General features: G+C 40.7%; 2 protein-coding genes across 2 annotated transcripts in view; both read right to left on the reverse strand.

The window, feature by feature from the left end:
• Nucleotides 1–769: 769 nt before the first annotated feature.
• Nucleotides 770–8,022, reverse strand: kcmf1 (potassium channel modulatory factor 1). The gene is made up of 7 exons (XM_047570683.1): nt 7,827–8,022; nt 5,562–5,729; nt 4,790–4,929; nt 3,500–3,601; nt 3,210–3,393; nt 2,734–3,028; nt 770–1,638 (listed from the first exon to the last, which is right to left on the reverse strand). Exons 1-7 carry the CDS (start codon nt 7,840–7,842, stop codon nt 1,374–1,376), a joined length of 1,170 nt encoding a protein of 389 aa, XP_047426639.1. The 5' UTR covers nt 7,843–8,022; the 3' UTR covers nt 770–1,373.
• Nucleotides 8,023–10,374: 2,352 nt separating this feature from the next.
• The window catches only part of itga1 (integrin, alpha 1), a 49,420-nt gene continuing 33,762 nt past the window's right edge, over nt 10,375–26,032 (reverse strand). Inside the window, exons 12-30 of the mRNA XM_047570017.1 lie at nt 25,108–25,253; nt 24,313–24,456; nt 23,945–24,196; nt 23,410–23,540; nt 22,491–22,666; nt 21,955–22,106; nt 19,607–19,717; nt 16,592–16,668; nt 16,077–16,206; nt 15,922–15,999; nt 15,753–15,829; nt 15,521–15,610; nt 14,649–14,751; nt 14,416–14,532; nt 14,220–14,318; nt 14,029–14,133; nt 13,858–13,953; nt 13,606–13,719; nt 10,375–12,350 (exon numbers count right to left, since the gene is read on the reverse strand). Coding sequence (XP_047425973.1) covers nt 12,294–12,350; nt 13,606–13,719; nt 13,858–13,953; nt 14,029–14,133; nt 14,220–14,318; nt 14,416–14,532; nt 14,649–14,751; nt 15,521–15,610; nt 15,753–15,829; nt 15,922–15,999; nt 16,077–16,206; nt 16,592–16,668; nt 19,607–19,717; nt 21,955–22,106; nt 22,491–22,666; nt 23,410–23,540; nt 23,945–24,196; nt 24,313–24,456; nt 25,108–25,253 — 2,255 coding nt within the window. The 3' untranslated portion in view covers nt 10,375–12,293. The remainder of the gene's footprint in view (nt 12,351–13,605; nt 13,720–13,857; nt 13,954–14,028; nt 14,134–14,219; nt 14,319–14,415; nt 14,533–14,648; nt 14,752–15,520; nt 15,611–15,752; nt 15,830–15,921; nt 16,000–16,076; nt 16,207–16,591; nt 16,669–19,606; nt 19,718–21,954; nt 22,107–22,490; nt 22,667–23,409; nt 23,541–23,944; nt 24,197–24,312; nt 24,457–25,107; nt 25,254–26,032) is intronic.

The raw sequence follows: 26,032 nt of genomic DNA on the forward strand, positions 1-26,032 counted from the left end.
TAAAAAAAAAAAAAGTCTGCCCATGTCTTAGAACCATCAACTTCCAATATACATCTTGCTGTATTTGTTTTTTTTGTTTTTGTTTTTTTTTACAGAGGGCAAAAGTATAGGCATGAAGGTGGCATGATCCATTTCAAGGCTTTGAGAAATTAAAAAAAAAAAAAACACCAATAAATAGAAAGTGCTAACTGTAGCCAAAAAAAAAGAAAGAAAAGAAAAGAAAAACAATTTCTCCTTTGAAAGAAACAAAGAAAAAAAGGACTAACTGCAGGGTGGAAAGTCTGTAGCTCCTGAAATCCAGCAAAGAACTTTATAAAAACCCATGGAAAGCGCGTGGTCTGAGAGTGGACCTGTAAATGAGCAGGGTGGAGGTGGAGTCGGGCGTTTGTTCGCATCTAGAAGTTCTAAAGTCTACTGTGATTTAACAGATTAGATTAAGATCTGGGACAGAAGCAGCGGGGAGCTCCTCCCTTCTGAGTTTCCATTTGATGAAATTTGTCAAAAAGAAAAAAATGAACCGGAGCTGAGAATATATATATATATATATATATATATATATATATATATATATATTAAACAAACAAATAAAAAAAAAACAGCTAAATTTCTTCAGAAGCCACCGAGGATTCTTCAATTTAAGAATTAAAAAATAAAAATAAAATAAACAACGACGCAAATCTGGTTAAATTTCTTCACATCAGCTCCGTAAAAACTGCCCCAATCACGTTTGAAATTCACCATTTAAAAACATGTTGAAAGCTTTGGGATATTTAATAAAGGTTTTAATGACAGGGTCATTAAAAGTCATGCACGCTGCAAATAACTGCATGCAGTAGTTATGGTAACCCATCCAAGCACTTTTTATTTGTTAATAGTCATAAACACACACAGCAGCTTCATCAGAGGAGCCTCTGCCCTCTCGACTTTTTCAATGTGGAGTATTTGTATGGAGAGCCGTCTGCATGTTACAGGAAGCAAAGGTCTGCCACAGCCGCCTGTAACATTCACCTGATACAGAAAAGTAATGTGGACTGATTATCAACTTCATATATATATACTTTATATATATTTATATATTTCTCTTCTCTCGCTCACTCTTTGCGCACTCGCACATTTATCCCACTTGCTCTCATTTTTTTTTTTTTTTGTTGTTTGTCTGTTTGTTTACAACGTAACAAATATGGTGACGGGCCTGAAATTACAATCACCAAAAAACAAAACTCAGAAAATCGAGGAGGGAGGAAGGGAGGGAGGGTGAGGTCAGGGAGGGGAGGGTGGGGGACGGGGGGGACGGGTGGGGGGGGGGGACTGCTGCTGCTGCCCATCACTGACAGTTGCAGCACAGAGGACACAGTCTGCTTGATGCTCGGACATCAAAGAGGAGGCGGCGGAGGCTCCTTCCCCGTTGAGCTGCTCTCTCGGAGCTGGAGGTTCTCCAGCGCCACATCTAAAGGCATGATATCCACGCAGCCCATGGCTCCGAAGTCGGCGAACTCTCGGCGCTCGTCCTCGTCGGAGGAGGAGCTCTCCTCGTGCATCAGCGTGGACAGGAGCAGCTCCTGGACGAACAGGCTGCGGTCGGCTCGCTCCGCTTCTAGAAACTGCCGCTCTGCTTCGGACATCTTAGGTTCATTCAACCTGGAGAAAAGAGATTGAACATAAATAAACATATATGAAACTATTCAGCTTCAACCGAGGGCAAATCTTAATCAAAGCTCTTTTCAAACGACTCGGTCGACGCCTGTCTTGAGTTATGTGGGCTGCTGGAAATAAGTGGAGACTACAGACGTCTCTATTAACCGTTGGCTGCATATGAGGCATTTAAAGAACAACTACTTGCTAGTTTTATGCTACTAAAATAACCATGGTTACATCCCATACTCTACAGACTGCACACATCTCCCCAAACTCTCTGGTAACACACTGTGTAAAGTGCAGCAAATCTTCATCCTGTTGGACCAAGCAGCTACCTCTCAATTTAAAATGTGGAGTTACATTTATTCTCTGGGTTTGTTTCACGCACATTTCACAGCAGAACACTTCCTGCATATTTTAAGAAAAGTGTTTGTGAGAGATGAAGTTTTAGTTTTTAAACTAAAAACACAGATGATTTTTGATGATTTGTGCTGACTGACTGGCTCAGCTTCAGTCCTACTATTATATAGCAATACATTTTCAGGGTTATTAATTAAACTGCAGAGTAAACTGATAACAAACACGATGCATTACCTCATCACACAAATCTGTGTTAAGTTTGGGACTGATCCACCAGTTTAACAGTCAGTTTTTTTTTACCGACACATCGTAACATGTGACATTAACACGGCGCCATAATGTTTTATTCACACGCTTTAATCGGGTGAAACTCACATGACTGAGGTCTTCTCCTGAACAACGGGTGTCGCCGACGAGATAAATATAATCTACGCGGCTGGAACAACAGAAATAGAGATGGACAGGTACGTCCCTCTAACAAACACAGCAGCAGATTTTCCAGTTTCCTGCAGAACATCTATTTTTTTTTTTCCCCCAACTGTTGCAAAGCTTCAAATTTTGTTCCCATCACATAAACCTCGTGCTCCTGCAGCGAGAGATTGTAGAAATGTCTAAATATCCTGCGCAAAGACTCGTGTCTTCATCTCACACATTTTGCACCGCGTGCACCAGGATGCACAACGTAGGGATGGCGTGATCCTCTTTACAGTAACTTTATTTTTTTCCATAGTCACTCACCGTGCTAATAGGAACTGTGAACTGTGGGACGAGGACGAGGGGTTGCTTTCGCCCACGGTGGTGGTGTTGGCAGTCGCTGTGCTGGGTGGAGGGATGGTGGTGCCAGTGTTGCCCGGGTTGTTGCCGCGCCGTGTCGCGTGCCGGCCCGTCTCCCCCTGCTGCCGCGCCGCCTGAGCCTGCTGCCGCTCCAGCTGCAGCTGCATCTGGAGCTGCTGGAGCTGGGAGGCCGAAGGCCCCGACGAGTTGATTTGACCCCCCGCAGCACGTCGCACACCTGACAGCTGAGACAACAACTCTACGGGAGACGCAGACGAAAACAAAAACAACACAAGTTTGAGTCTGATCAATGAGACATAAAAAAAACAAACAAACAGTAGTGTTGTACTTGAATTATTGCGTGTTCTTTATAAATACGGTGTATTGCAGCTCTACTAAACACTGTGTGAGTTTTTTGTGAGTGCACCCATGGTCCTCACCTGCGATTGGGTCCATTGCTTCTCTATTACTGGGGGTGTAAGTGGAGCTTTGTGACGAGGAGGATGAGAGTCCCCCCGTGGAGCCGCTAGTAAAGTGCATATTCGTCCGTCGTGCCCTGGGGCCACCCAGTCCTCGTCCGGGGTGGAACATCCTGCGTACATGTCGGACACTGCTGGACTCATCGTGGACGGGGGAGACCGTTAAGGCCAAACCCAGCAACAACATGGGAGCATGACAACAGTGTTGATATTTAACGTTTCTCTATCGAGACGCAGAAAAGAAAGGATATTAAATCTCTTGGCGCTCTGTGTTCGAGAGTGAGGTGAGCTGTGAAGTCGTCTGTGACGTGGTTGGGGTCTCCTCCTGGCAAAGCAGCACATATTGGACAGATCTGAAATGAAAGAGCGAAACACTTTTTTTTTTAGTTTGCAATAGGGAAGTTCGAGTTTCACTGTGTGTAATTTTCAAATGCAGACTCGGAAGTTAAATTAAAATCAGATGTAGCACTGGACTTTGTTCTTGTACGAACCAGGCGTCAAACATTACCCATGGTGCAAGTTTACCAACAGCTGGAGACTGACTTTATGTTGTGCTGGTGGCAGCTAATGCAGCTTCAAGTCCATTTATGACACTGCTGTAAAGGTATTCCATGTGTGGAGATCCCCTTTAACAACAGCCAGCTGTCAGAGCAGAGTAGTAGTCGTAGTAGTCGTAGTAGTAGTAGTACAGTCAGTAAATGCTTAATGCATTGTACAAGTAGTGGTTTAACTATCTCTGTCCTTTACTATTCATACATGGATTGTAGTTTTTTTTTAAGTCCATCCCCTGTTCAGTTACCAAAGTCTCTAATTTGTATCAGTCCTTAACTTGATATAGTCCCAATAGTCCTCTCTGGTTTGTGGAATACTAGATAAATAATATCCAGCTGTTTTCTTGTTTAAAACAAAAAAAAAGAAAAAGAAATCACTTCTTTATTAGGAGCAAACTGTCCTGAGACTGGCTGCCATAGGACGGGTAGGTAAGTTGTGGATGTTTGTTTTTGATGACACATTATTTTTCAAGCAAAATATCACGCTTTCTACATACTCGGATTGAACCATTGGCTCAGGTTCTCTTGTTTTATGTGAGGTTTTAGGGGTTTGGACTGTAAAACAACATTTGAAAATGTCACTTCTGTCCCCGGAAAAAGCAAATCTGAAGATTAATCAATATAAAAAACGAGCCTTAGTTTATTTAACTGCAATTTATTTTTCTAAAGGAACTCACTGTTACCCTCAAAACCATCATCCAAATCCAACAAAAACAGTCCGCAGTGAAACTGCCTGTTTCAGTTGGCACTAATGGTCAGATGGAGCACGAATACTACTAGTTGGCTCTACTCGTACGCTCCAGAGATGTCAGTGCGAGCTGATAGACATACTACCTGCTGGACTGTGAGCAGAGCTTCTAAAAACAGTAAAACACTCTCTGCATGTACATTCGTCATTGAAGGTGACTGAAGAGGAACACACAACAACCTGAATTTATCGACACATTAATGGTGATCAGTACCGGCCCGTACGTGTGCTCTGTAACTCACCACTTCTGTGGAAGTCTCTGAATGCTCTGAGGTGACGTGCTCCTGTAGGGACGTCTCTGTGAAGCCCATCTTACCACAGTAAGGACACGTGAACGACTGTGGTTGCTCTACTGAAAAGGTGTCACCTCCATAATACAAGTCTGCAGGAAGACAACAAACACGGCGGCTGTTAGCGGTAGTCGATCAATATTTAAATGATGGTGTGGTACATCTAGAACAAGGCTTAAAACAAAAAAGGAAACACGAGTTATTTTAGATTTCTTGAAGACATTTTGCCACAGATCCAAGCGGTTTCTTCAGTTCTTAAATGACGGGTGGGAGTTTAGGTTTTAATAAGAACATCTGTAGGTGGAATAGACCTTAATGACGCCACGGTCACCAGCAATTGGAGGATGTTCATCAGATTAAACTGGATGGTGTCTTGTTTTTTTTTAATTTTTTTATTACAATTAGTGGCACTTTAATGACTTATTCATGTCAAGAAACTCTCCTCTCTCCTGTTCAGAAGGGAGTTTACCCATTTTACATTCAGCCTTTCAGACCATCTGTTCCTGGTGCTACAGTGTGTACGTTACTGATCTGAAAAGTGCGTCCCTGGTGCTTTAGCTGTAGGTTGACTGCTGAGTCCTAACCCGAAGAACTGGCACCCCTGTGTTGACCCAACTGTTTGTGAAGGGGTTGTTTCCTTTCCCCCGTATGTTTACACTCAGGAAACCACATTAAGTATAGTGCTCATGCGAACCAGTGTGTGATCATTGAGTCGGGCGCTTACCATAGTCTACCCTGGTTAATATACACTGCATGGGGTGCTCTGTGGTGTGTCTCGTCGTCGTGGCTCCGCTCTCGTAGCACGATGCGCACAGGTCGTAGTCGTAGCAGATTAAACACTTGAACCGCCTTCCCCTAAAGTTGCCCTTTAAACACGCATCGCAGCTCACACCTGTGCAAAGAGAAAAAGGAGAAGAAATGAAACAACCCGGACCTGACAATGAAGCCTCAAATTCCTTATAAGCGCGCCTGTGAGACCCACTGTGAGAAACGCAGTCTTTATCTGAGAGCCAGTCTCACTTACATGCGCCTTGGAGTGGCACCAGGCCACAGTGCCAGCAACGGAGAATGCGGGCTTCACAAGCAACTCAGAGACATGGCACAAACATCTGAAAACTGTTTATATTGCAGCTTCCTCCTCCGTAAAAGTACTGATTTTCAGTTTTAGGCCATCACACACTTTGAGAATAAAATAAATATTGTCGCAATCTCTGAGCTATAATTCCCACACTTGTTTTTCTCCAGACAGAACCAGTTATTTACTTAAAGGGTAAAAATGCCTCATTTGGCAAAAGGCTGTAAAATATGTAAACAAGCATTAAGGGAACTCCCTCTGACACCTTGTAATAAACATCTCAACATTTATTATAATGCCGACCTGAACAAGCAACTCAACTGTCATTGTGCAGTTATCAGCTTTAGGTATTTCACAGGCTGGCAAAAAATAATACTGTAGTGGTATTACAGGTGAAGAAACCGTCAGTCTTCCTTAGGAGAGCTCAACAGCCTGGATCATCACAGTTTCACTAAATAAATAATCATGTCAACTTGAGCACAATTAAAAGTCCAAATGTTGTCCTCGTTCTTACAGGGGCTAACCACAACCCCACTGTGCTCATGTTTGCATTAAGCTTCACCTTTGTAACTTCTTGGATGATTAAACGGGGCGAATGCCTGCTGCAGCTAACGGAAGAGACGAAATTACAGTTTTCTGTTGCGCTTAACGTGAATTGACCCTTACTAGCTAGGAGCGTATTGATCCGGAAATATCGACACTTCCAATCTAGACGTGTCTTTTTTTTTTTTAGAATCGATTTTCAAATAAAAAATATCAATAACAAGTCTGCTTTCAGAAGAAATATTAACATTTTTATGACGATCTGTAATCGATTCTAAAAGAGTAAAAAGGCGTGTGAGAGAGTGTGAGTTCAGGTAAACGCCCCCACACCTGAGACAAACCCTTATGATGGATTCAGAGAGGCGGACAACATCCAGGTATACAGTGAAAATACATCACAGCTACACATAGATCACGTCAACACGCTGTTGTCTCTTAACAAAAACATACCAATGACACATGCTAGAGAATGTAGGATGTAACCTTTGTTGTCAAAGTTCAAGTTGTGTCAAGTTGTAACCTGAACACAACTCTCTCTCTCCCTGGTCCAAAGAAAAGTGTCCTTGTTTTCATTTTTATTTGAGAGATTTTATTTTTTTAATGTGATTTGCTCAGATTTTTTAGTTGACTTGCTAATGTGCACATTTAAGTGATTAAAGAGAAGTGTGTTTCATTCTTACACAGAGGTATGAAAATACACATTTCATAATTACATTCACAAATGTTCATTGTAAAAGTCTTACTTGGTATCAGATCGAAAGGAAAACTAGTGGTATCGCACATCCACAGTAGTAGCGAGCTAACTTAGAGACTAGTTTTCAGTGTGAGGCCTCAGACTTTCTTTCTGTCTTCTTGATGACAGTGCATTCGCTAACAACAGTATGTGACTGCACGGGACAGTATGGCGCTAATTCAACAGCATTGGGCTCTTAAATTAACAAACAGCTCAAATGTAAGCACGCATTTATGATAAATGTCTTGTGGTGTGTTATAGTGTACGACTTAGGAGATAATAAGCCGGGTGAAGTCACAGCTATAACAACGACTCCTTACATTAGCACACGTTAGCTCGCTAGCTAGCCCAGCTAACGCAAGGTAACGCAGTACCTAGCAACGGCTAACTGCTAAACTCCGGTTATTAAGGTATAACCGCTGGCCTCGTATTAAGAAATATGAGGCATACTTATACAGCCGAGGCGCTGACAGTAAATATACATATAAATATTTATGCGTGAGTGTCAAAGAACGGGCTTGAAAGGCGAAACAACCTCCTCTAAGTTGAATAAGCACTTAGCTGAGCTAGCCGAGCGGCTAGCTGCTGAGGTAATGTAGCTCCGAGCCGGGCTCTGTGGACCTTGTTTATCAACTCACCCTCATGTCGGGACATCCTATAAACAGCGACACAGCCCCTCCTCGGGCTCCCCGGCACGTTTGACGGGGGACGAAGCAGTTTTCGAGACACTAAGCTGAAAAATTCTTCACCCTCGCCTCTTTTTTTTTCAAGCAAGATGGATCCCCCAGCAGCAGCTTACAGTTTGTTCTGCTTCCCCTCCCAGAGAGAGTCACTTATGGACAAGTTTTCCGGGTGAACACCAGGCGGCGCTGTAGGACGCGAAAACCAACAACCGGCCCGTAGAGACAGAGGCTTTGATGCCCTCATTGTTGTCTTGCAGGACTTCAAGTCCAACCCTTTATCAACTCATTTTAGTTCCACATACAGTCCAGTTTGATCTCAAGGAGACCGGACCAGTAACAAAATAACCTGTTAATAACAACAACTCCAAATATTAAACTCTTGCCTCCACTTACACCTACACACCAGAAATACTTTATCTTTTATTTTAGTTTTCCACAAGGCAGCAGCACCCTAGAATTCATCATACATTTTATAATACTCTAAATTATTCATTCATACACAAATTGAAAAAAAAAAATCTCAATCAGCACCAAACTTTACACACTTTGTGTTGGAACTTAAAATGCTTCTTGGATCCTTAAAATTCGTGAAAAATAAGACAAATGAATGAAGAACTGCTGTCCAAATATGATACCCTCTTTCCCAAATCCTCTTTATGTTATTGTCCTGTCACATTGTCGCTATAAGTTACCTCCTGTACTTATCCTTGTGTATATTGTGGTTAGTACTATGTCACATGTGTACGTATAAATGTATATATTCTTTGTTTGTGCTGATCCGTATTTCCATCCTGACGTCCAATAGTAGGATATGTACAGGTTGAGTATTTCTTCTTCTTCTTCTTCTTCTTCTTCTTCTTCTTTTCTGTCATAGCCACTAATGAACTGATACACTTGAGTCACTTCTTGTTTCCTTGCATTAGTTTGTCCCACTAAAATTGTGTATTTATTGCTAAGTCCATATTTAGTTCCTTCCAAGGTATTTTCTACATTTCCTTCTTCTTTTTTTTAATTTTTTTTTTTATTAATGAATAACAACCTGCTTTCGGGACAACAGATGGAAATTAGCCTCGGGCTACAATCTGCCATATTTGCGTTATTTATACTGTTCATTAATATGCCCTGTTCCTAATTTAATAAATAAATAAATAAAATAAATAAATCCACTCACACCTCCTCATTCCCTCTCTCACTAAAGACTGCACTGTTCTGCACACACACACTTTGAACAACCTGTTTGGACGGTACTATTTATACACACAGTTTAGTAAGATTAGGTAGCTTATTATTTCTGCACGGTTTAATGCTCCCTCTATCTGTATTTTGTATCGTCCAATTTATCATCTGCCCATTTCCTCAAGTATGAATTATGTTATAGTTCCTGTTTATAGTCTAATTACATTTAACACACAAATCCTTCTGTATAATAAGTTCATAGAACCTCAGTTAATCATCGTGTATATTTTGCTCGCTCACCTGCATGTAGGTTTTCATCTGTAAATGTTGTCCATGCTGTAAAAACAATCTGTGCCGTACCACTTATATTTATAAGTATGTTATGCTGTATGTGTTTACTGCTTATTGCACTTCAGATTAGATACTTGCTCTGAATCCTTGGAACACAGAATGGACAAATTCAAATAAATATGTAAATGTAAAATACACACAGCTGGTGATGAGCTGTGCAAAAATGAGAATTGATGACTAAAGATTATAACATATACATCTGGGTGCATGAGGTAGGTTAAGTAAGGTGTACAAAATAGCAATGAATGAATGAATTAAAGTTATAAATACACGATTACAGATTAGATTAAATGTTATTATACATGTGTATTTTAATTAAGGGGAGACAGTGGGTTAAAAAAAATAGGAATGGACAGGAACTTCTCACTATATTTGAAGTTAAAGTTCAAATATTTCACATTATTTCTTTTAAAACAAAACATCCAGTTCTCTAATCTTCATCCTTCAAAATCTTTAAGGTCAGTTTCCAGTCAGATACATGGGGTTGAAGATGTTCCTACTTTTAAAAGTGTAATCTTATTTTATTTTATATTCATAATCATCATTTTTATTTATTTATTTTTTGCTTGCATTTTTTTCTCATTTGTGTGTATTTGCTGGATTTTAACTGAGAAACAAATGAAAAAAATATCACACAGGTTATATCAATTTACTCTTTAATATACAAGGACGGCAATTTTAACCTAGTTTCATGTTAAATTTTAAAACTTTAAGATAGAAAACTGTATAAAAATTTTAAAAAATCTACTAAAAAATGAAATGAGAAAGATTACGCTCTTAGATATATTGCCACTAACAATTATCTTCTTCCAGTCCATTATCTTTCAAGCATTTAGTCTATGAATGTCTAAAAATGTATAAATGTGTAAGTCTTCTAATCCTAAAACACAAAAAAAATCAGCATGATTTATTTATTTATTTTTTAAAACGTTAAATTAAATCTTTTCTGAGCGGAAGCAAAAAAAACAAACGGAAGTTCTTTGTAAAAAGTCTTTATTTTTGTACATACGACTCAGTTAAATCCTGTGCTGATGAGGACACATACAGTTTGACAAACCAGTGCATTACAATGAAGACTTCACAGCAGTGTAGAAGGCTGGGCCGGAGCTCACAACCCTCCCTTTGTCTCCCTCACACGGATCTGATCCCGGCGCCACCTGAAGCCAACAAAGAGAAGGGCGTGCAGCTCCACCTTCGTGCATAAACCTGACGTGGCCATACAATCTCAAAAAGGACTAAGTTACACATTCTTTACATACTACTTACTACATGTGCTTCCTGGCAGCAGTGGAGTGTGAGAGCAGAGGAGTATTAAAATATTAAACTCTTCCTCTTCTTCTTGACTCTTCCCTTCGGCTTTTAACGTTTTATTATGCGACGCTGAGAGGAAAAGTCAAGAAAGAGGCGGGAAAAACTTTCTCCTCAATATAAAATATAATCTCTTCTAACATACTGAGTAGCTGTGCAATTTCTGGAAACAAAAACAAGGCAGAGAACCTGAATGAATGAGGTACTGTGTACCGCTTATGGGGTGACAGAGAGCCCAGTATTCAGATGCTACGCTTGACGCTACCAGTAAATCCTTAAGAGATGGAGGAAACCGGTCAACGGGGACGCATGTAATTCTAAATCCGAACAAAGGAGGAATATTAAACTCTGCTTTGCAAATTAAAAGTTCGAAAACTAAATATTACGTCGTGGTGTTTTACCTCAATCAGCCTCAACATTCAAAACACAGTCATTCAACAGGTTTGAAATATCATTTCAGTCAAATAAAAGCCAAGTAGTGGATACAAACCCTCATTTTTTCAGTACAGAAAAATTATAATTTCATTTTATTTTTCTTTGTTCATCAAAATACAACTATATTTACACATCAGCTTTGAAACTGCGACAGAAGGCAAATCATTTTCGTAACTTTCTAAAGTTGATGTCATCTTGTTGATACTGGTAGCACCTGAGCAAAACCACTTCTTTCATCACCAAAAACACAAAACAACAGCATTAAATTAAATGCAATTATGTACATTTTTAAAGCTTTACAAAGTGAGCACTTATATTTACAGTACAATCAACAATTTGAATTTTTTTATTTTTTTTTTGAATGCGCATCTTCCTGCGTCCCTCAGTGACCGAGCTGAAATTAATAGCGCACACATTAAAACTAAAGATTATAAGTTTAAAAAAATAAAAGCATGATCAGGTTTCCGCTCGGAAACGAACGATGTGCCACGTTATATTGTTAAAATTCAGCAACGGCAGAACACAAATGCTATAAAATGCTAAAAGATACAGTGTTTCGTAAAAACTAATCGAGCAGATGCGTTTTGAAGACAGACTGCTTCCGCAACATCTTCACATATCCTCTTCTAAGTCCTTCGTGCATCCGTGCTGTGAGGGCGTCGCGAGAGCTCAAAGCAGTTTAGGCAACTTCGGATCGTCATTATATGAAAAATAAAAACCTGAGTACTCTGTTGTCCTCTTAAGCCGGAGTGCAGCTAGTGCAGCTCAGAAGGTTTTTTTGTAAATACTTGATGCCTCGAATGCGACGCTTCCTTCCTCCTCGCCTCTGGTTCCTCTTCTTGAACCGCTCCACTTGATGCGTACTGTATATTTGCACGAAAGTACGGAACAGATAGTGTTTGCAGATACTTCAGACAGGGTGTACAGTGAGTGTCTTTGTCTCCGTATATAAGACCAACTCAAGAGCTACAGTGCGCTTAAAGGAGCACGAAGAAAAACAAATAAGAGTTTGGAAGTATTTGCAAACAATATCAGATAGATTCAAATATGAAAACTGTGTTTTCCCCGTAGTCAATGTGTCGTAACACTGAGGTGTCTCTGGGTCTTCTGATGTCCCTCCGTCTGTCCGTCACCGATTTTGCCTGGACAATCTCAGTCCATCACTTCCTCTTTGGCGTAGTCCCTGGTTTTTCTCTTGAAGAAGCCCAACTGGAGGAGCAGAAAGCTTAGTTACAAAACAGTCTGGATTCACTGGCGATTGCACAGAAACAATTTGACATTTAACACAGAAAAGAATTATGATAACTGTTTGAAAATGTAGACAGAAGACGGTGAAACTGTACAAAGGCTGGAAACAAGAACGTTTAAAATTCACCACATTTCTGTTAAATCTGTTCTTAATAAAATCACTAGAAAGGTAAATTTTATAGGCAACTCGTTGTTTTCCCTGTGTCCTTTATCTATGCTAAGCTAAGCTAAGCTAAACTAAGCCAAGCTAAGCTAACCACTGTGTAGTTATTGCCTCATATTTAAAATCTGTCATATAGACTTGAAACATGGGAAATGCCACTTTTAAAATACTGTAATAAAATTGTTTAATCTATATAAAAATGTATTACGATTAAAAAATTAGGATTATTTATTTGTGTGCATAATTATTTAAATCAGGGGTCTTCTGATGGAGAGATTAAGTAGGGACCACCTACCTACTATATGTGTTCTACATTAAACTCTATTTATAAATGTACAGCATTATTGTCATTTTGCATTCAGTATTGAGTTATTTAAATAATACACAGGTTCAAATATATTTCAAAAGTGCAACAGTAAGGTGGTATCCATTCACTAAAATAGGGGAAAATCGTGTTAATTTAAATTTATGGGGGAAAATTGTGGAGCAAAATAAAATAAAAATAAAAAAAAAATATACATATATCAAAATGTCTAATTAATCAAAGATTGTGTGACCCCCCCTGCAGTACCTCCGCTGACCCCGTAGGGGTTGTGGACCCCCTGTTGAACACTTAAAATAATAATATACGTATTAAATAAAATTTCTCAGCATATCTTTAGTATATCCATGCCGCTGTTGCTATGCAACTGACCAAACAACCATATCGGACATTGTTTTGCCAACTTGTGTATTTTTTCATAGTGCTAATTCTGTACATTTTTTTGATTACACTTTCTATTTTTATTTTACTTTAATCTCATTTTATCTTTCCTGTGTTTAGTTTTATATGCAACAAAGCTACGGTGACAAAGTCTTTTGCTTCCCGCTGTTTCCACCTGATTCTAGACTCTATGCTAAGCTAAGCTAAGCTAAGCTAAGCTAAGCTAAGCTAAGCTAAGCTAACCACCTTGAGAGCAGTTGTCGAAAAAAAAAAAAAAAAAAACTTTCTCGGGGCTCATAAAGGTATTTGAAGGTTAGAAATAATCTGCAGTATGATTCAGGAAACATTACCCTCCATAGAATGAAGATGACGAGTGCTAAGATGAGCAGTCCTATCAGGATGCTGAGGATGATGATCCAAATTGGGATTCCACCTATGGACTCTTTTGAGATCTGGATCTTCGCCTGGTTATAACACACACACACACACACACACACACAAAGAGTCTAAATGTATCCACGCTGTACATAAAAACACACACTGAATATAATAATAATTAATAAGACAATGCAAGCATGTGATATCAACACTTTATGACTTACAATTCTGGTCTTGTCATTGCTGCCCAGTTCGAACAGCTGTCTGTCCATGACACTCAAAGTACCGTTCACCTCCATGTACAGAGCGGAAAACTCGCCCTGTAAGATAAATGTTTCTTCCATTAGCCTATAAATTGAAATAGAGGGCAACTTACGAGTCATCTTTAAACCTGCCTTGATGAACGTAGGTTTCCACACTCTGAACGTAACGTTGACCTGGCCCATCTTATCTGCAGGGATGGTGCAGGTGAGCGTATCGCATTTCGCTCGTCCACAGCTCTGTACAGTAAAAACACGGGGTAAGACGGCGTCAGGAGGAGCTCAGCGGCCTTTAGGGCGTAAAAACCTCATCACTAATCACTCACCACTAGGAAGACACTGAGAGTTTCTTTCTTGGGCTCCAGTTTTACTATGCCGGGGTTAATTTTTTCAGGGTTGATCAGGTTCTCTGTGAAGCAGTCCACCTGCAAGAAGAAGAAGAAGGAGAAGGAGAAGAAAACATGATGGCGTGTCCGCTCGTTTCATTGCACTAACTTGCGTGTTTGCGGCGTGTATAGACACCTGAGGGCTTTTGGTGACACGCGTCAGGTACAGTAACCTGTTATTCAGAGGAGAGTGACGGGGATATTCCACTGAGAGTTTGAGGGGCGGAGTCGCGATGTCACCTAACTTCTCCACCTGAGGATGTATCATTACAACGGGAGAATTCGGTTTTTACTGATATCCAGCGTCACATCTGGAGCACACACACCACCTCAAATCATCAGACGTGATCTTGGCGTGCTAGATGTTACCGTGTAGCTGATGTTGACCTCCTCCCCAATCATCTTGGTGTCATTGAACTCCGGGGGATATTGTTCACCTTCCTTTATTTCTATGTGTTCTGCCGTGTGATACCTGGAAGATTTAAACAGAAACTTCTCAGTCAGATTCAGGTCTCACCTAGTTTGATTTGATTTATACTGTATATTATATTTATTGACCCTTTTCATGCACTAGTTCACTACTACTGCACAACTCAGGGGTTGCATGAGCCACTTTATAACTATATATGTGTTTTATTTTTTTAATTCACTACCGGTCAAAAGTCTTAGACCAGCATCAGTATCCTCTGTTATAGTTGGTCAGGGCTTCATCCCACAGCGAGATAATGACCCAAAACTTTAGTCCAAGCTTCACCAGAACTACTTCAGGATAAAAACAAGATGGAAAGCTTGAAAACATGAAGTGGACCTATGGCTCAGTCTCTAGACTTTAACCCCATGGAGCTGGTTTGGGATGAACTGGACAGAGGAGTGAAAGCAAAGCACATTTGCTGGAAACTTCTGCAACAAAACTGGGAAGAACTCTTTGAAAAATATTTGATTTCCGTTTTAGAAAGAAAGAACGTCACAAAATAAGTCTAAATATTGATTCCATGATTTTTTTTTTTTGTTTGTGGTAATTTCAGTTGTTTATTTGGTCTATGCTTTAATTTCAGAAAAAGATGAGATATTGAACTAAACATTTGAATAATAAAAAAAAAACAGTAGTGTACATTTTAGATTTACACGAGGAAGGACATTTCAATCCTGTGTATGTCCACCATGAAAGGACTACACAAACCAGGAAAGTATCAATTATTACAAAGACGCTGGTTCACTATTAATTCCTCTAAACTACTCACATTGTGAATGTGATTCCAGCTTCGTACTTCACGGGGATGCTGATCTGGGCGCTGTTGTCACCCAGGGTTGAAGGCAGCTCTTCACTGTCACTGTAGGGAGTTCAAAAAAGTCATTTGTAAATTTTTGATGCACTGTGATTTAATTTTATTTTATTTTTTTTTAAAACAGAAACTGGACACTGTTATTAGAATCACCAGCTTGATAAATAAGAAGGGGCTGATTTTCCTTCACCTTGTAGCTGTCACGTTTATCAGAATTTGCTCCGGGACACTGTTCGGATTCACCTCAAATATCACAGTGAAATCTTCCTGTGGATATTAGATCATGCGATAGCTTTGGTCAGCGGGAGAAAGGGTGAATAATATATACTGTAGAGGTGATATTTGTAGCTGAAACTCACCTCCACATTGTTTCCCAGAAAGGGGTATCCCACAGCGCACTCCACCTTCGTCCCATTCAGAGAGCACGCTGTCTCTGGCTGATTACAAGAAATAAAAGATAATAAAAAAAACGCTGCTTCAATCTGTAGACGTTGAAATGATGCAGGAATCTCACCTCTACTTTCACGTAGTTGATGTTCGGTGTGAAGCTGAGGGTAACTTTGGTGTTGTAGGCATTGTCCCTCTTGTTTAGGATGTTGATGTTCACGTCAATCTTCTCCTTTTCATTTACTTTGATCTTAACGCTGGAGAGGAAAATTAAAAAACTGTGAGCGTGTCTGTCTGCGATGCACAGATTCCACCACAGGGGGGCAGTCATGCTCTGGGAAGAGGTTGCATCTGTTAAAGCGCTGCACAACTTCAATATGGAAAAGATTGTTTTCCATATATGAAAATTATTAAAGGATAGGTTCACATTTTCAAACACGTCTTCAAAATTGGTTCAAAATTATCGTAACATTTCTTCTTAATATCACAATCCATCCACTGCAGTTCAAAAACTGTGAAGGTGTGGGATGAGGATGAGGGAATACCATAAGAAAAAGATCTCTTCATGGTCTGCGTGGACAGGAGGAACAATTACCTCATGTTATTGTTGCTTTAAGTTATACAGTGTTTGATTCTACTTGCCTTTTTACACTCGACTCTGCTCTGAGGGAGAGGTCAGCAATGCACTTCTCATCATCTCCACAGTCCACTAAAGCGATCTAAAAGAAAAAGACAGAGAAGTTTAAAAATGTCTGATCATAAACGTGCAGAAAGGATAAGATGACCTGCTAACATCTTAACCCTGAGTTTATGATGTAAACGAACAGGAGGATATTTTGGTGGTTTTTGGTTTCACACCTTATCCGAATATAGAACAAGTTTCTTAGAAACATGTAGTTAACCTATGAAGTGGTTTCCGTTTCTTACATTTAGCTTATGCTGCAAAATACGCTACTGAAAACAAAATAACTATTTTAACTGTAAGCCTATGCTTTCTACACATCTGAATCTTCTCTATAAATGTTATTCCAAAGAAGGCTACCATATAGATCTGTGAAAAGTTACACTTTCGAAATCGGGAAACTTGTTTTCTGACAAAAACTGCAATTCCTCAAATGTCCACTTGAGGCTGTCTGTGAAAACAAGTCAGAGATTTGTATATTACAGAGAGTCTGGCCAACTAAGGAATGAACCGTCTCAGTTATCCCGCTATGCTGATTGGTTCTGAGCTGGTCACGTGTTTCATGGGCGCCATGTTAGATACACCTGACCAATATTCACCCATAGAGAAGTGGCAATAACAGGGAATGAAATTAGTTTAAAAATTGTAACACGCCACAGCTCAGCCTACGGCTCCAGTACAAGATCAGGAAAAAACAGAGGAAACTCAACCGTTTCCCTAGTGAACAAAAGTTATGGGGGCAGAAGATTAAAAGGAAGAACTGGATGTCAACTGATTTCTCCCCGTTACATGAGGTAAAAGTCAATGTCTCTCTTTGACGTTTGTTAAGTTTTCATATAGGAAAAATAAAGTCACACCATCATAAATGTGTAACTTGATCTCAAAAACGCCCAACACCGTTTTACACATGAATGAAGTTTGAAGTAAAACAAGCCTTATGCTATCCTTATGCTAGCTAGTTATCTAGACTATTCGTAGAAAAATAGCAGCTAGCATCATATATACTGTGAAACCCATTTGTGCATGTAATTTATGTCCATGTAAATAGACAAATTTAACCGACACGTAACTTTGCCGTGGTTAAACTAAGTTATTATGGCTAGCATGCGAATGTTATAATGATAATACTAACAGTAAGACTAGTTAAATTTCCACTATTTCTGAGTATTTATAATTTTTCTGAGTAATTTCAAACTTTTAATGGTGATGGATGAACACGGGAGACTGAGGAGAAGGTAAACACAGCTCCAGGACTGATGAGGTGACTGGGCTACAAAGCATTTTACAGGCTCATCTAAGATATTTAAAGTAAGTAGACGCTGGGATATTTAACCGAGAGCCTCTTTCATATTGACAGACATTGGCAATAGCTTTTACAGGCTCGTTAATGGTGAAAATAAGTGATTTATTTCAACATAGCACATCCGCCCCATAGGGTGACACTGCAGAATCTTCCCTCCGATGTATCTAATGTGGCGCCTATGATTTGAGTTGGCCAGACTCTCTCTAATATGAGGCTCTGGCAAGTCAGTCCGTACAGCCCTCCGAAATAAAGATGTTTACACCTTGGTTACAAAAAAGGGTTTTCTATAGATTTAGATTTTCTCATTCATAATAACTATACAGGGGTCAATTTTCCCTTGTTTAAATGATATCAAGGCTTTTGCATAAGTAAAGGTGGGGACTGTTTTAAGTGACAGGCTGATGGCTAGCTAGCTATTCAATTTCTATCTAAGCAATTTCAATATGGAGCCACCACACAGAGCTTAAAGAACAATCATCAGTAAAAATGAGTCCAACTGTATTTTCATTTTGTACAATAATGTCTGTGGTGCTTTTGACTATTGTTGATTTGTGTCGGGTTGAGAAGGTTGACTCCTCGCTCCCAGTGTTTTTTAAGCAATAAGGTGTCGTATACAGTCCTCTTATTGATATGAAAATTCTTATTGGTAACAATAAAACATATTGGAAGACAAAACAGATAATATTTCTTACATCTTTGGTAAAAGAAAGGGTTTGGAGATATCAGAATAATCCAAAAACAGTTCAATTAGCCTTCAGGACTGAGCTGAGAAGTAAGAATGAAAAAATTTAAAAAAACTGCTGTTGCTGTTGTGTATTTATTTGTGCCCGATTAAGAGGTTGCATAGAGATGACCTTAATTTCCTTTGCTTTCCCCCCATTGAGTGTTTGAGGCTCACGTTCCAATTTGTTCCCATTCCCAACAGCCTCCCACTGGACTGTTAATATCAACAGTTTCTTCTCCTCCAAGAAAAGGAGCAGAGGCCAGAATATCATACGCAGCACAATGTCAAAAGAAAAACCGTAGCTTCCGTTTGACGGCCTTCCTCTTTTTCTGTGCGTGTGTGTGTGTGTGTGTGTGGCGTCTTTTCCGTTTAATAACAATGACAGGAGAGGTCCTAATAACGCTTCCTCGCCTGTTTTGGTGCAACGTGCACGGCTGCTGTGACAGTATCTGACACTGAAGGGAGTCAGGAAGTGTCAGGGCTTTCAAACACAACACACGGCCCCCGTGTTTAGAAGTGAGCCGCGGTGCTGTTGCTACTACACAAGCCCAATCCCCCCTGTGATATCTCCCCGCTTCATCTGGAAACATCACTCATTGCAATAATTATCTTAAAAACCCTCTTGTTAGAACAAGTATGCATGTGGGAGTGTGGGAAGAATCGTCCCCGCTGTTTGTGCTGCAGCGCTAATGCAGGCTGGGGGGAAGCTCTGAAGGATGGCAGTCAGCTGTTGCAGATGCTAATGTAGTGTAACAGCGGCATGTTTTGGAGCCAGAGACAAAAAAAAACCCCAACTTCTCAGTCTTGGATTATAAAGACAGACAGATGGAGGATGTTGAAGAGGAGGTTCAGATCCTTCCTGTCAGTGACTTTAAATCTTCTGCTTGCGATTAGTTGGCAGATCATTTACATAAAGAAGCTCTTGTAAGTGACACAGAGTGGACTTACTGTCTTATTGATGGACTTGGGAAGGCTTTCGTCCAGGACCGGGCCCTCGTCCTCTTTGGCCAGCGCAAACTCCAAAGACACCATGAGAGGGTCTCGGAAGTCCAGTCGGGCCTGAGACAAAGGAGGATGAGGAGGGAGGACAATAAAAGATGGGAGGGAGGAAAAAGGGATAAGAATGTAAGCAACAAAACCTGTGTTTATTTGTCCTTTTTTGGTGGATTAGATCTCAAACACAGGCCCGTGTTAGTGTGCGCAGATGACTGATTGTTTGAAAGCTTTCCAACTAACTTAAGTTTTCCTGTTTATTATCCTAAGCTTTGTTTTTCGAAGCTACAGATTCTTCAGACGTTGTTCAGCCTACGAGCTAAAACTCACTGACAGCAATGATACCTCTCACAGCCCAGACAGCTGCTGCTGGTAAAACAGCGTGGGGAATGTTGTCTTGGCCACGTTCAGTCCAGTTAATACAAATCTATAATAGTTTGAATTCCACAGCCTGCCTGAGTATCGTGCGTCCATTCAAATGCCTCTACAATCTTCAAGTGTGTAATATTCTACCGAGTCGCAAACCAAAGGTCAAGTGAAGCGTGTTTCATAAACAATTGGTGTTTTTCAGTGGCCTCCACATCTGAATCAATCTTGACAGGGCATATTTTTAAGTATCGCACCGCCACTTCGAATTGTAACCACTTACATCAGTGACACCTTTAACTTAACAGTTTTAGCTTACGATAAAGACTGTAGACCACTATCTTAGAACAGGATCCAAATAGGATGTAGCTGTAGCTGTAGCTGTGGTGGCACAACGCCACTGGCATAGAAGCAAGCAACGGAGAGCTGACAGTAGCCTTGTGGCTAGCACCATGACGTAAGGTGCGATTGTAATATGCACTCGAAACGTCGTTTCTGTGCATCTGAATTACTGAAGTTCTGGCACTTTCAGAGACAATTCACAAAAGGACTCAAATAAACAAATAAATTCCCACATCTTTTTAATGTTTTTGGACTCAAACTCGAATTTTACCCAAATTTTCAGAACCTCATAAAGTCGTGATAAGACTTTTTAATACATTTCAAGGGTCTTAATTTCTCCAAAATTTAATTATCAACTTTTAATACTTTTCGAAGACCCTGCGGGCACCCTGCTTCTTGACAATGTGGAAGAACAGGAGACTGTGCAGCTGACGGATCTGCAGAAATTATGGAACTGCACGGACGGGAAACTCAGAGGAATTTTTCCATCATCTTTTGGAATTGAGGGTTGTTTGACAGCAATGAGAGGCTCATCAACATGTTTGTAGAGCAAACGTCAGAGAATCCAGCCACGAAGATTCATCCTCTTGGAACCGTGAATGTCCGTATTGTGACATCTCACTAACACCGAAGAGATATATTTAGCATTGAAAGACTTCTTTTAACCTTCATCCTCTGAGGAATACAATTAGCAACCATTGCCATAGATTGAGCTATAACACATGGCTGTAAAAGAAGGCATATCGCCCCGAAGTAACTGAAACTGAAACACTTGAAAAAGCCGCTCCACATTGAGCTTTACAAATCTCTAGAGGTCCAGACAGAACAGAGCCCAGCTACATTTTCACTCGGGCACATCGCTGACTTCTTCCGTTCCAACATTTGCTCTCAGATCTGTTCAGGTTTGAGTCCATCTCGGATTCAGGGAAGAAAGATAATAAGTCGCTTTATTGTGTCCGGAACTAATTTTCTGACCCTCGGAGACCCCTGTCCTGGAATATGTGGGAAGTTTCTGCACAAGCTGGCACATCAGAACAGAGCAGGTATTCATGCTCACCACACACAACAACAACAGCTGTTTCCACTGATTAGTTCCTCTTTCTCTCGCCTAGGGGCAACTAATCAGAGAAATCCATGGCCTGGAGAGAAAACCACTGGAGACGGTTTTGTGTTTGGAGAAGGTGGCAGTTCAGATGTGTTTCGCCGCGTGACGAGCTATATGTGACGTGCTCGTTGGACCCTTTGATAAATCTTCCCGAAATGCTACCTCATCACATTTATAAAACACCTAATTCATTCAATTATTCACAGTCATGTGCTCATTCTCGCACTGTTTCCAGAGTTTACACATAATTTATCACTAGCGCCATCGCAAGGCTGACCTATACATGCTTTGATGAGGACTGGTCTGGTTCACATTAGAACCAAGGTCTTCATCCTTTGCACAAGCCTTCATTCTGTCTCATCTCTGGCTAACAGGCTAAGCTTATCCTAGTAGGCATTTTACAGTGGATATAAAGGGTGACAATAACATCTGACATTATGCAGGTGAGAAACAGAAACCGAGCCCACATCATAAAGATCTGAGTACTTGCCGACATCATGAAGGTTTCGTTGATGCATTTCCTCTCTCTGTCTTTCATGGTGAGCGTCTTGTTAAGCTTGCGATCGCTTTTATCGTCCGAGGTAAAAAACGAAGCTCTGGCTTTTGCACGCAGAGCATCCAGAGTCAAGTAATAGCGGATCTCTGCAAGACACGACGAAGAAGAAAAGTGAACGAGGTGAGTCAGTTGACTGTAGGGGTGGCTATGCGCAAGGACTACGCAATACGATACATATCGCGATACTTGAGTCACGATACGATACATCATTGCGATATTATGATATTCTTCATGGTTCACTGACAAATTCTCAATGCAGCTTAAAATACATGTTGTATATATATATATATTTAATGCAAATGATCCATTTCCAATGTATTGCACCTTTTAGTTTTAAAATCGTTATTAAGACGTTCAAAATCGATATTGTATCAGAAGAAAAAATATCACGATATATTGCCATATCGATATTTTTTCCCACCCCAAAGTGAATGATCATCAACATCATGACGTGGTGCGGTGTGGCTCACCTGTTTCATAGTCCGGGTTTGACTGCTCAGATTTGATGGTGTAGTAGAAACACACCTCCGTCTTTACACAAACAGATGTGCGTCCACCGTACTCACACTGGAACATAGACTGCTGCAGGTTTATTTTAGCGGGGTTGAAAGTCATGTTGGCGTGAAGCTGTGCAACATCTCTGGACCTGCGAGAAAAGAAAAGGTGTCAAGTTTGAGAATTGCCGCTTTTCTCAACTCCCCAGATGTATCTTGCAGCCCTTTGGGAGGGCTCCAGACTTTAAGTTGGGAGCTGCTTTACTAAAAGAAACAATTTGCATATAAAATTCCATCAAAGCTAGCTACAGAGACAGAGACATGCTGAATACACAGTGATACATTTGGTCATGCTCAGGATAGGGTATCCCTTCATTTGATTCGAAGTGTGTAAGGAAAGTAACAGAGAACGGATGTATCTTGAGCATAATCTTGGCGTCAGCTCTCTCCATCCAACTGTTAGCTTTCTAAAACACAGCCAACAGTCCTGGAAGAACAGCCGCCTGCTGCCAAATCCTATTTAAACTCTAAGTCCCTTGGGAGATTGAGTTTTCACACAGCTTCGTTGAGGATCGGCCAGTAGAAGCTGTGGGAGAAGGTCTGGCCCGGGAAGTTAAATCATTGTGCGTTTCAGAACTTTGTGGGCTGAAATCTGCATTCTGGTCTCCAATGGGGAAGTTTTTTTTTTTTAACGGGGCGATCATACGGAAGTTGTTGCTCCCCAGCCTACGAACCCAGTGGGACGCCCACAGCTGTCTAAACCCGAGTAAGACAATGCAAAGCGGACATGTAAGCTGATGTCTCCGGGATACGAGCGCGACCACTGACAATGATTGAGGAAGAATGTAAAGTTTAAGGTGTGACTGTTTATATCTGAGGATGGGTCGTGTCTCACCAGAACAAGGAAGCCCCTCCCAGACCTCCTATGGTGACATCAGTGATTCCGTCCCCATTCAGATCCATGACTCCATGTATGGACTGACCAAAGAATTTGACCTTTTTCCCGTCGCCACCTGCAGGAATCCGCTGAGAAGACATAAAAAAAAATAAGTAAAGACCATAAAAGTGATATTTTAGTTTATTTAGACCAGGGGCCTTCAATGATTTTCCCCAAACTGATGGAGAGATGAAGTAAGGACCCCCTACCTACTATATGTGTTCTATATTAAACTCAGTCTAGTGCTATTTATAAATATATATTATTATTAACATTTTGCATTAAATAATAAGCTGTAAAAATGATACACAAGTTCAAATATTCAGCTGCACTGTTAGCAAATATGTGGTCTTGTGATTGGCTCATTAGCGATAGGGTTGACACCACATATTTAGTGAAACGTGGAATCGGGGACGACCACAACTAGGGGAGCAGGCCTCCATGTGAATTTTGATGTCAGATCTTTTTGTTACTTGCAGATCATTGTTATCACCTGCACGTATTTCTCTTTCAGCGACGTCTCGTCCCCGTGATAGATGTAGACGGCCCCCCTGTGGTCGTTCTCGAGAGGCGCACCGATCGCCACGTCGTTGAACCCGTCGAGGTTGAGATCCGTCACCGCCGCTATGGCCGTGCCGAACCGGGCGCCACACGGTTCGTTTTCGTTAGTGCAGGTGGCTGATTGGGCGGTACAGCAGGACTGATTGACAGGCTTTAGGGTAAACTGATGCTCAAACTGGCCGTCCTGGAAATGAAGCAATTAGATCTTCAGCTCTATGACTAAGGGCAACTTTCATATTGTGGAGTTCTATGGAAATCTGCCAAAAAAAGAAAAGAAAAACAGTTTCCAGTGTCCCGTACCTCATTGACCTTGTAGACGTAGACTTGTCCCTGCTCGTCTCTCTCTGAGCCCATGTACATAGGAGCTCCTACCAGAAGGATGTCTGTGTAGGAATCTCCGTTCACGTCGAGAGTCTGCAGGACGCTGCCGAAATAAGAACCAATCTACACAGAGGAAACAGAAATAATTTGTCAGAGCTTTTGTCAGAAGTTGAAATAAGTTCTGTGTGAGAACAACGCTACGCCTGGTAATCTAAAATGGTCGATTAGGAACCGGAATTGTGTCTGACCTTTAAGATGCTGCCTACTCTGCTCAATAATTGAATATATCAACACCCTGACTCGGCCAGTCTTTACAAAATATGTCTGGCAACGTTTTCGGTTTTCCAGGCCAAGGTTTAACGCCCAAAAACAAAGCTGAAACAAAGGACTAGCATTTTTTTTTTTTTTCATCCAGGAAGCTTCTTCTGTTTTCAAATTAAAATGGTGAATGGTGAGTTAAGATTTTTATTAGGAACATCTGTGAGTGGTAAAAACTCACATGACGAGGGTGACGTAGCTACATTTGCAGCTTATCCTCTGTATATATATATATATAGTGCATTTATGTAATATTACAAGCTGTTTTATAGTAGTATCCTAAGTTTATATTATGTACACTTCATATCATCATATGACTGTATTCGTAAGTTATAATTAATATGACATAAACAGTACAGTATTAGCGCATCATGATTCTTGGAGTTGAACTACTTCAATACTTCTGAACTGATATTCAGTGGATTTGGTGCAGACACATAAACTGTAAAAACTCACCTGGTCTCCTTTCAGTATCTGCGACACGACGATGCTGTTGTTTGCATCGAGGCGGTAGATTACAACGCGGCCCGTGTGGTTGTACCGCGGTGCACCCGTGATGTATAGCACTCCGTCGGGTGTGGACGCTGACTGGACGTCATAGCCTGCGGAGCGTGCATTCACAAACAGGCGTCATCAGGGACGCGTCAAAGCGGCGTTCGCAATTTACGACATCACCAGGAAACAACAGTTTCTTTACGAGGTATTTTTAAATGTTTCTCCGTGCATCCGACTGTGCGGAGGAAACATTAAAACGCTCGTGGAACTCGTGGCGGAGACGCACATCCTCTCAGAGAACACACAGCGGCTCTGTAAGCTGCAGCCTGACCATTAGGCACGAGCATGTGCCAACAGCTGAGTTTACAGTACGCAAGCCTGGACCCACCAGTGCTCCATCTAATGACATGTTGATTAAATAACTTGATATTAAGATGCTGTGGTTGCTCTGCAAGCCATAAAAGGCAGCAGGATGGAGAGAAGAGCCGGTGTGTATTATTTATGTGACACGTGAGAGAGGGAGAGGGCGAATCATCCGCTGTCAAAGGCAGACAAATTACATATCTTTCTCCTCCACGCAGCAAAAACTCCATTTATTCTGCAGCTGTAAAATTTCACTTTATCCCTTAAAAGAGCCGGACCGGCTCTCTCTGTGTGTAACAACAAACATCTGACTCAGATTGATGCTTGTGCAAATGTCAAACATTGTGTGGGTGTGCGTTTTATTCAGCGTACAGTTTGTGTATAATGCCAAATATGAATAACTAAGAAATCAAACAATGGGAGAACAGAAAATGAACAGACTGTGGACTGAGTGCAGTTTGATTAGATTTGAGACCAAATGACCCTCTGTGATTAGTTTCTGACTGAAGTTCACTTCAATCAC

Source organism: Mugil cephalus, chromosome 19 (genome assembly GCF_022458985.1).
Source record: "Mugil cephalus isolate CIBA_MC_2020 chromosome 19, CIBA_Mcephalus_1.1, whole genome shotgun sequence".
Classification (NCBI taxonomy): Eukaryota; Metazoa; Chordata; class Actinopteri; order Mugiliformes; family Mugilidae; genus Mugil; species Mugil cephalus.